Source organism: Aphelocoma coerulescens, chromosome 1 (genome assembly GCF_041296385.1).
Source record: "Aphelocoma coerulescens isolate FSJ_1873_10779 chromosome 1, UR_Acoe_1.0, whole genome shotgun sequence".
In the NCBI taxonomy this organism is placed as follows: Eukaryota; Metazoa; Chordata; class Aves; order Passeriformes; family Corvidae; genus Aphelocoma; species Aphelocoma coerulescens.
In genome coordinates, this window is record NC_091013.1 from 96,208,629 (window position 1) to 96,219,199 (window position 10,571).

The 10,571-nt window shown below is 42.2% G+C and overlaps 2 protein-coding genes across 6 annotated transcripts in view; one reads left to right on the plus strand and one right to left on the minus strand.

The window, feature by feature from the left end:
* NME7 (NME/NM23 family member 7) overlaps window positions 1-2,058 on the minus strand; it is a 90,312-nt gene extending 88,254 nt beyond the window's left edge. The window contains exon 1 of the mRNA XM_069019822.1: window positions 1,977-2,058. Coding sequence (XP_068875923.1) covers window positions 1,977-1,979 — 3 coding nt within the window. The 5' untranslated portion in view covers window positions 1,980-2,058. The remainder of the gene's footprint in view (window positions 1-1,976) is intronic.
* BLZF1 (basic leucine zipper nuclear factor 1) lies at window positions 1,983-10,490 on the plus strand. 5 transcript variants are annotated; one of them, XM_069019801.1, is made up of 7 exons: window positions 2,127-2,185; window positions 3,732-3,788; window positions 5,153-5,592; window positions 6,226-6,425; window positions 7,950-8,078; window positions 8,690-8,909; window positions 9,092-10,490. In XM_069019801.1, the coding sequence occupies exons 2-7, from the start codon at window positions 3,770-3,772 to the stop codon at window positions 9,275-9,277; spliced, it is 1,194 nt and encodes a 397-aa protein (XP_068875902.1). In that variant the 5' UTR covers window positions 2,127-2,185; window positions 3,732-3,769; the 3' UTR covers window positions 9,278-10,490. The 5 variants fall into 5 exon arrangements, with proteins under 5 accessions (XP_068875874.1, XP_068875902.1, XP_068875893.1 ...); XM_069019792.1 differs by lacking the exon at window positions 2,127-2,185 and adding an exon at window positions 2,258-3,460; XM_069019810.1 differs by lacking the exon at window positions 2,127-2,185 and adding an exon at window positions 2,258-2,645.
* Window positions 10,491-10,571: the final 81 nt, after the last annotated feature.

Below are 10,571 nucleotides of genomic sequence, written 5' to 3' on the forward strand. Positions count from 1 at the left end.
TATCATATGAAGATGCAATTAGGAATACTTCCCTTGCCAACTGGGAGTCAGATGGTGTTCCACAATGATCTGCCATGCACCTGCTTTATTTCATATTTCATTTTTCTTACTACACTGAAAATGAAACTGAGAAAGCACACTTCCAGAATCTGGGCTGACAACTAAGGTGGGAAAGATTGCAAGCAGTTTAGAAGCAGAACTCAGAATGATAATCTGAAAATTCTACAGAAACAAATTCAAAGTACTGCAATAAAAATTCAAATACAAGGGGAGCAATTAGCCAGACAACAAAACCACAGGAAATCTGATAGTTACCGTAGGTTCCAATGAGAGTGAGAGTGAGAGTGAGAGTCCAAAACAGTTCAGGAAAAAAATATGGTGAATTTGACAATATGAAGATCTAAACCACAAGAAACAAATATTTTGCTCTGTTTGGCAGCAGTGAAACACAATGAAGCTGGGAAGAAACCTAGAGGCTAAACACTATATTTAGGGAAAACTGCAGGTAGAGTAGAAAATGGCTACATTTTAAACCCACAGTTATCAGTAAAAAATATTAAGAGAAAAAAATTTGTTTACTGAAGAAAAATATGAAATAAGGAAAGGGCAAAGTTATCATCTTCAAGTACTTCTACACATAAAAGACAAAATGGAATATCTTTAACCCACTAAGGACAGAAAAAATAATCACTGGTATCATTTCCAGCACAGAATATAATAGGAAAAAACCTTAGTGACCTATAAAAATCATCATGCAATGGAATTATGTCAACAGATTATGTAGTTCCTATCACTGAAGGCTTTTGAAAAGAAATTAAACAAATATGCCATGAAATATTTTGTTAGAGGTTGCTGTAAGATTCCACACTGCTTCAATGAAGTTAACTTGGCGTCACCTCAGAAATAAAGGGAGGTTAGAGACACATCAAACTCAGTGACAGACAACTACAACAAAGCAAATGCTTTACCTAAGATACACTCACAAAGCAGGACTTCTGCCGACGTGAATAAATTCAACATGGGAATTGAAAATTACAGTTTTACCTTGATTAAACAAAACACTTGTAACCCCTGTATCTGAAAACAAACAGCGGCATTTCTTTTTAAGTGGCAATTGCTGATCTTATGTTCCAAAAGCAAGGCGCAAAATAAGCTGCTGGAGGGGCTGGGGCAAATCTGAGGCGCTGGAGAGGGGTATTAAGGGTGGACCCACCAGCAGGTGCATCTGCCAGGCTACTGCATGCGTTTTGCATATGAGTTTGAGTACAAAATGCAACTCAAAGCTGTTGATATTTTAATCAGCTCTACAGCACTGGGGTTTGCACACCATCTTGAGCAAAGGGGACTCAGGTGAGCTCCATTATAATCACAGAATGTGCTGCGACAGAAGGGACCCACAAAGACTGTCGAGTTCAACTCCTGGCCGTGCACATGGCAGCCTCAAGTCACACCCTGCGCCTGAGAGCGTTGTCCAAACATTTCTCGAACTCTGTGAGGCTTGGTGCTTCCAAGTGACCCCTTCCCTGGGGATCCTGTTCCAGTGCCCAACCACCCTCTGGATGAAGAACCTTTCCCCGATATTAAAATGCAGACTGGTTTTCTTTTATTATTGTCCCTGCAATGACATCCTGACGTCTGTCCTGCGTTACTACACAGTAGATCCAGTCAAGAATAAAGACTGTGGCACCTGAAACCTATTCCCTCCTCAAAATGCACCACTGCCTTCCCGCTAGGTCTCCCGAGTTCCTGGCCCAGCCTATGCACAACTCAGGGCGGCTCCGGGGTGGCACCAGCAGCTTCCCACCAGCTGGGCACCAGCGAGCCCGAACGGCCCCTTAAAACATCCCCCGGCTGCGCCCCACGAGCCCCACAGCCAAGGGCCGGGCGCGTCCCGGCGGCGGCACCTCCCGCCCGCGGCCCTGAGGACATCTGCCCCGCGGAGCCGCCGCTGCCCCCGGCCCCACGTCCCCGCTCACCATGGCGATGATGGTGATGAGGATGATGACGGCGACGATGGCGATGCCCAGCCCGCCCCTGCCCCGGCAACCGAAGCGCCGCCCCCGCGCCCGGCCCCGCGATTGGGCGGGAGCGGACACGACACGCGGGGCGCCCCGCCCGCCGCCGGACGCGGAAGCCGCGGAGGTGACAACTGTGGGGGCTGTCGCGACATCGCTGCTGCGGGCCGGTCTGTCGGGGTCGGGGCTGGGCGCTCGGGGGGCCGGGGCTGGGCGGGCCGTGGCTGTGCGAGGCCCTGGGTCCGGCAGGGCTCGGCGTCCGCGGGGAGGTGCGGTGGGTAATGATGCAACCAGTGAGGGAGTCTTGCCTGCGGAGATGTAGGAGGAGGGGGACGTGTTGGGAGGCTTGCACTGCCCCCGCACGTAACTGGCCAGTATTATAGCGTGAACTCTGAAGGAGCAGGGTCACCGGCAGGTCGTGTCTGATGGAGCGGATAAGCCCAAATGCTCCTAGTCAGTCTTTCGTTGAGTATTCTTGCTTCTTTCTGAGCAGCTAGGCTTTCATATCCGCCTCTGTCTCATCAAGTAAATAGACATCCTCAATCAGAAGGAACGAACAGCAGTGGTGATTAACACCTAATGGCTATTAAATAAGCAAACACACAACTCCAATTGTGGAAGCAACAGATGGTGAGACATGTCTGTATCTGTAGTTTGAGAAAGCTCAAGGAGGGAAAGTTGTTTTTCTTGTCTTCTGTTCTTCACAAAAGATAAACCTGCCTGACACAAAACAAGTCTTTAATCTAGAAACCCGAAAGTAGTAGTGTGCTCACTGCTGCCATTTTCTCTTTAGGGCAGAGCGCTGTTGCAATGGAAGTCAAAAAGCTGTAGTTAAACCTTTTCAGTTAGTGGTACAGTGAAACGAAGCAAGGGCCTGGGGATCTCTCTTGAATAGTGGGGAAAACTCAAGGAAAAAAAGCCAGCCGAGCAAAATAGGGGTATACTGATCTCAAACTAATGTAGTTAGACACAGAAAAGATCCCTAGAAAAGAAGGATGAATGACTTGTATAATTGATAGTGGATAAAGGTGGCAACGGTCAATACCTTTGGTGGATGAGGGAGAAAATGGTCAGGATGGTGGTTTGGGCCAAACTGGGGGTCAGTTTTTGCTGTTAGGTTAAACTAACCATGTGCACCCACTCGGGGCACTGACTCCTTCTTTGACTGAGAATTGGCCCTATCAAAAAGGTTGTTTCAGCAAGCAGGACTAAAGGAATTGTGTAGCTGTGCAGTTGCCATTGTTTCCTCTTTACCTCATGATCTGCTTGAAGCACTGTGTGGAATTTCCTTTTCTTGTAGCTCTGTCATTATTTTAGGTTATCTCGGCACAGTCATGCAGTTGTACTCTGGGAGTGTTGCAGGCTTTTAAAGGGTACGATGAGGGCTCGCTGAAAAAAGGAGGGAGACCAGAAAGAGAATTTTGAGGAATGGAAACTAGAACAAGGTGAGGAGCAATGCAAAGGAGTTGAAGTGCAGCTCTTGGTGAAAACAGACACAAGTGCCAGAAGTCTCACAGTCTTCTCCTTTTAACTCTATGGGTTTTGGTGTAGTTTTTATCATTTTGGGTTTTCCCCCTTTGTTTTGGTGTGGGTTTTTTCACTGTGCTACTGAGCCAGAGTTTAAAGGCTGTACTAGGAAATAGGATAATCCAAGATTAACTGCTACTATTACCTTGCTGAAGATTTTTTTTCCCCCCCTCCTCATTTCTTCCTCAGACTTACCTAGTTAGGAAGAGCTGACTGCTAAAGAGAAAATGACATCTCTAGAAAAAGGTAGGTTGGTCGTATGACATCTAGGCAGACTGGATTAAAAAGTACTTTAACTGGAATTCTAAACAGCAGAGTTACACTGTATACTAGGCTCCATTCATTTAAATGAATGACTTTTATGTAGCTATGAGGAAGTAGTTCTGTGACTTCTTCATTGCAGTGAAAACCAGAGCTGCCTGGATGGAGCAGCAACGGAATGTAATTTTTCTAATCAGCTCTATATTGAAAAATAAGTTTGTCACTGGTACTGTGATCTGTCTGTACACTTGTCTGACAGCCTCCTCTGGTATTTAGAACCTGTTGGTACTGAATCAGCAAACCTGAAAGTAAGGCAATATAATGGTGTTACTACAGCATTTTTGAAATCCATTAATATTTGGATAGATTTATTTGGATAGAGGACACAAGCTCACATTACTGCCTGCAGTATGAGAAAAAAAGCAGTATGTGTAGCCATGTCCTCAGAAACCTTGTATCTCTCACTCATTGTGAGGAAACTGTACTACAATAATATGTTCAGCTGAAAACTTAAATAAAATTAATTTCAGTAAATGTTGTGTGTATTGGGCACTATAGAGCAGAATGCAGCATTACTGGGAATGCTGGAGTCTGTAGTTCAGAAATGGAGCAGAACTGGCTTGTTGGCTTTTCTTAAACCTTCACTTGGGCAACTAAAACATGTTACAACTTGACAGTCTGCTAAACTTCTTAAGGTGTCAGTAGCTGTCTGGCTAATAGCTGTTTTTCATTTGCTTCTTGCTCTTAAAATGAAACTGCTCTGATTCTGTCAGCTCCCAAAACCTGATTTTGTTTTCAGCCTATGAGTAATGTTGTCAAGAATTTTTTTCCAGGAAAGCTCTCTTTTGTGTCTGCATTTAATCTTGTATGGCAGTAGGAAATTAAAATTAATGCAATTCAGATCAATGTTTGTGTCTTGTACTGCTATTGTTAATGAGCAATGCACATTTGAGTAAGGACTTACTTGACTAAGGGCTTACTGTGAGGGTGGTGAGACACTAGAACAGGTTCCCAGGGAAGTTGTGAATGTCTCATCCCTGGAAATGTTCAAGAACAGGTTGGATGGGGCCCTGAGCAACCTGGTCTAGTGTGGCGGTGTCCACAGGAAGGTGTCCCTGCCCGCAGCAGAGGGTCAGAACTAGATGATCCTGAAGGTCCCTTCTAATCCAAACCATTCTATGATTTTCTGACTTGTGCTTGATAATCACTGCTGCAATTGACTATTTGACACATGCAGTGTACAATTAAAATCTGTAACTTTGAAGTACAGAAATTAAGGAAAGACTTAAAATAACACTATAACCAAGTGAAAGCTGGTAAACTTTCCCTCCACAATTTCTAAATTTCAGCTGATGATGCCTCAGCACCCATTCGAGGACCTGGAGATGGCATGGAAACAGAGCAAACAGCTGGATCAGTGGAAGTAATCACTGGAGCCAACACTACAAACCACCACACCCACCACAGCCCCCATAAAAAGGCAGCCTCTTCCCTGAGTCCCGGAGTTCTGCAGCTGGGGAAAGTACATGCTGATAAATCAGTGGAGATTGAAGCTATTCGAATATTAGTCCCCAAAGCAGCTATCACCCATGTTGTTCCAGCTAAAAATGTTAAGGTAGCTAAATCTGTGGGACATAAAGGAGACACATTCCATCAGTCAGATGGAGCCACAGATCCCCAGAAAGAACAGATAGAGCTGAAAAATGCAATTGAAAAGCTAAAGAATTCAGAAAAGCGGTTGTTACAGGATAAAGAAGGTCTCTCTAATCAGCTGCGTATACAGACAGAGGTAAGAAATTAAAGGTGTTTTCTCTCACATAGCTGAACTGTTTTGGTTTGTATAAGCAGTTAGGGAATGTGAGCAAAGAGAACTGCTATGACACTCTAGCTTTGAAACAAATAGGTTCCCTTTTGAACTTATCAGCTAAGATACAGAGTAGAAGTACATCAAAGTATTCTGGTGCTGCTTCTCTGACAACAGATGAAAGAGTCAAAGACTTCGCTGGGAAAAACACACTAGATAGCTGCAGGGAAATTAATCTTTTATGAGGGAAGATTTTGCTCCTTAAATCACTAAGTGAAAAATGTTATGCTGTAGAAGGGTTGACTATAATTTTCTGTTTCGTATACCTGTGGATGTCTTGTCTAATCCTTTGTTATCTTACTGATTCAGGAGTGGAATACTACTGAAACTTTGTTTCCTGCAGCAAGCTTTCATTCGTCCTCTTTGACTGTTAGAATTTAAACAAGAATATGTTGGACATGCATTAGGCTCAAATGTTTATGCTTGCCTGGATATGTCCCACTCTGGAAAGAAAGAGGCAATTTACTGTTAGCAATTTCCAATAACTTGCACTGCATTCTGGAAGTAGGAGTGTTTATTCTCTATTGATAGTTACAAGAGAGTCTGGTCTAATTCTAGGTCAATCGGGAGCTGAAGAAATTACTTGTTGCTTCTGTTGGGGATGACCTGCAGTATCACTTTGAACGGATGGCTCGTGAGAAGAATCAGCTCATCCTAGAAAACGAAGTCCTGGGCCGGAATATGGCTCAGCTGTCTGAACAACTGGAGCGCATGTCTATACAATGTGATGTGTGGAGAAGCAAATTCCTAGCAAGCAGGTATTCCCTCTCATGGAGCTGTCCTAACAGCATTCTCCTTCAGTCTTTCATCACATACACTCATTGCAGTGTGCTTTCATATGCAGAGGACAGCCACAACAGCCATACTGACACCTATTATGAAATCTGGGAATGCAGAAAAGGTATAAAGAAAGGAAGCTCCTTGTAAATCTGAATAGTCCTGCTTTCCAGAGGTAATACAGTGAGTCCTAAACCTCCTAAAATCTCAACTACAGTACTTGTCAACATAGCAAGAGAACCTCCTAATTTTGATAAAACTGCGTGCAGTTTGGGGTTTAAAAATGTCTTCTAGGGCAGCTGACTTTTCTTAACAGTAATTAGCTTGCAACCTCCCTGGAATGATACAATCATTAACTTGAGAAGAGGCTGATGTGGTTAAGAGCTCTGCTTATAGCAAGTCAGGGATCTACTATGGAAGAAAGAGTAGGTGGACCTCTTTATCCAACACTGGTTCTGTTACTGCTCAGAACCCTACTGTTACTTCTCTAACCATAAAAGCTGGTCTGAAAGTCAAAATCTCATTTGACAATGGATTGGACTTTAAACTTGCTAAGTTTAGTTGTCTTACCAGATCTGTAAATAGTGTTCTAGGATTTTTAATTTTCTTCTATACTTGGATATAACTGACTGAAGTATGATGCTTAATGCATATCACAAAAGACCTTACTGCTTGAAGGAAATGGCAGTATACAGTCTCCTCCCTTTAATTTGCTAGTCTTAAGAAGTTTCAGCATATGGGGTGTAATGGTACTTGCAAGTCCTAGCTGAGCAAGAGCTACTATGCAAACTTGGTTTTTTTTAACATTATGAGGAGTTCTGAGATCAGGGCTGTGAATCTCAGCAATGTGCTTAAAGTAACATTCTTCAATATTGTAACATCCTGGTTCATTTTTATCTCATATTTCTAACTGGTTGTTAAATGTCAGTCTGGGTTTTGCATTTGGAATATCACAGGCATTAAAAATGCCTGCTGCAGGCGTCAGTGCCAAGCCTCATGGCACAGCAAACTGTGACAATAGCTGTCCTGTGTGTAGCTCTTAAATACTCATATCTGACATCTGGTGATTGCCCCTGGGAAAGGCAAAGAGTTAAATAAATGCAGTCTATAGCCATAGCTGTCCTTTTTAGAGATGAGTGAACAGATGTGATTACAGCATACTTGTGAGAATTGTTAGTAAAAGAAAAATGTATTTAGCTTTTTCTTTCACAGGATCCTTGTCAACCATGTACACTTACCCAAAGTATTTTGAAATGTCTGTTACTAGATTTGTATTAAGTGACCTAAGATTGTTTAAACTCAGTCAAAACACAATCTTGCACTGGTGTTGGCTGTAGTTGAACAGAAATTATTCTTAATTAAGTTGATAAAGGCTCTGCATGGGGGAGAGGACAGAGAACAGCAGCTTAATCCTCAGGTTGAGCAGACAAATGATGGTCTGTAGTAGAAAAAAGGTGACTTTCAAACTGTTCACTTGCACTACTGACTGGAGATTTCTTCTGCAGGGTGATGGCTGATGAGCTGACCAATACCAGAGCAATTCTTCAGCGCCAAACTAGGGATGCACAAAGTGCAATCCAGGACTTGCTGAATGAACGTGATCAGTTCCGTCAAGAGATGATTGATACGCACAAGTATGATTTTTCTAATCCAGACTACCTCTGTGCAAACCTCATTTTTGTCAGTTTATTTTAGGCTAGAGGAGAATCAAATAGCTTTCCCCTCTTCCAGTGATATTCAACAAAAATCAATGATGCTGATGTATAGTACAGTCACTTTCCAGTCCTTGAGCTGAAAGAGCAAAAGTAATAGAATTCTTTCTTCATTTCCTAGAGGTCTGAGGTCTTGGGGGTAATAAACTGTGGAACTGACATCCCTCATATCCTCAGGCTTTCTCTCTTTAATCACTTACTGTCTTGATTTCAAGTCTTCTCTGTTTCCTTCCAAAATATCAGAATACCAAAGAAGAGATTCTTCTACCTACATGGACTTTACAGTGCTAATTCTGCCAGATGTCACATAAATGTTCCCAGTATTAAGGTCCTGTGTTGGTGAGGCCTTACCTTGGAGAATAGCCCATTTGTCTCCTTGTTCTTAAACACTTTTGTAATCCATTTCTTTGGCTGAAGATTTAGCTTGTGCAGTAAGGCTTGGGAAGAGACAATTCCTCTGAAGTGTGCTGGGTGCTGATTATACAGTATAGAATACAAACCCCAGTAACAGTGCTTCTTTCCTCTCTGCACAGGCTTCTGGAGGAGCTCATGGTTTCTCTTCAGTGGGGGAGACAACAGACATACTATCCTAGTGCCCAGCCTTACACTACAACAGAGCTAGCAGCTGTGAATTGTAAGCTAGCCAAAGCTGTAAGCTCACATCTTCTAGGAAATGTTGGCACTAACAGTCCAAAAAAGACTTCAACAACGGTGGAGTTTTGCAACACCCCTGCTGAGAAAATGGCTGAAATGGTAAGAACTCTTGATACATGTTAATCTTTATATTAAGGTTCTGGGTAAATGGATATTTCATTTTCAACTTGGAAAAAAATGGAAAATGTCTTTTGAGCAGAAATCCTTCCTAGTTCTTAGAAAAGGAAAAAGCCCATTAAACTGTATAAAAATATCTTCAGTCTCAATTTTTCCATCCTTAGATGCTACATGTACTGGATCCAGCTGCACGTCCAGAAACATCAACAGAAGTTTCTTTTTCTGAGACTTCTCCATCTTCTTTCCTTTCCACAAAGAAAAGTATTGGAAGGTTTCACCCATATACAAGATACGAAGATGTAACCTTCAATTGTTGCAATCACTGTCAAGGAGAGCTGATAGCCCTTTAAAAGCCCAGCCAAGGCAGCTGCACATGCACTGTTTCTGAAGAACAACACTAGCTGATGTTCAGCAGGCTTCCCTTTGTCTTTTTTCCATAATGGATGGGTTTAGCATTGGAAGTTACATGGTTTCTGCTTCTCTACCTCTTGAAGTTAGGGACTGACAGGATTTCCGTAGTCTCTGGGATACTTCTACTACTTCTCAATCTGGAAAGCTACTTATTTTCTTATACAAAGGCAAGACAAAAAATGTCATGCTGGTCCAATTTGTAGAGCACAGAGATGCTCTTGACTATTTAACGTTTATAGTCTTACTAGCAAATCTTAATGAATTTCCCTCAGAGAGGGAGAGACAGAAGTGTAACCATACCAAAGCAAATGAAGTGCTGATCAGTTATGTCTAAATTTAAAAATAAAGTAATGGTCAGTTACATGCTTTTTTTTTTTTTTAATCTTAGCCAAGGTGATGAACTGTCACCAAGTCTGTGTTCAACCTTTTACATTTAGTTATAAAAAGGAGTATGTGCAATGATTCTTCATAGCTGTAAGTTTTGAAAGCAAGAGTATATGCAGTGTCAGCCCTCCTGTCAAGAAGGAGATGAAGCCTGAATGAACTTCAGCTATAATAGATAAGTAGTAACTGGTTGCAAGTGGAGTCTAGAAAACTCAGTGGGGTGAGATTATTCTTGTGTTTCCATAGAGCTGAAATAATGGCTTTCCATTGTGTCACCTTCTAGAGTGAAGCTGCTGCATAGCTGATCCTCAGCAAAGGCAGACTGACGTACTTCCTTTAGTACACAGCATTGAAGCCTAGCCTGGCAGTAGGACTCAGTCCTTGCCCAAGGTCTTCCTGATTATTATGGGAAGATGAAGATAAGCACTAAGTTTGCACAAAAAAAAGAGTATTTTTTTACTTGTATGGTTTTATAATCTTGATGTAGATTTGAAGTTCTTGACATAGGTTTGAAGAGAACTTTTAGAGACAATCTGCTAAATCCAAATAAGCCTATTTAAGTTTCTCAGTTTCACCCCCAAATTTACCATATGAAGCTGTCTAGTTTAGGGAAAAGGTTTCTGAAATGGTTGTTTTTACCCAATTTTCCTTTGAATCTCATACCATGATCAGAGTATGTAAGCTGTAAGTTCTTGCTGTTGCTGGCTCTGCTTTGGTTTGCATGAAGAAAGCTACAATAAACTTCCTTTGCTTGCTTTCAAGTCACAATTTTGGATTTAATGAAGTCATATTTCTGACCCTGTTTTCTCTGTAGCATAAAAGGAACTATGTGACATTGAACTGTAAAAC

What these genes read in the sequence shown, in the direction of transcription:
- BLZF1 (XM_069019773.1), top strand. Translation starts at nt 1,984, where the DNA reads ATGATGGTGATGAGGATGATGACGGCGACGATGGCGATGCCCAGCCCG. An exon ending in AGCAAATTCCTAGCAAGCAG is followed by an intron (nt 6,426 to 7,949) that starts GTATTCCCTCTC and finishes TTTCTTCTGCAG; the next exon opens with GGTGATGGCTGATGAGCTGA. An exon ending in CTGAGAAAATGGCTGAAATG is followed by an intron (nt 8,910 to 9,091) that starts GTAAGAACTCTT and finishes TTCCATCCTTAG; the next exon opens with ATGCTACATGTACTGGATCC.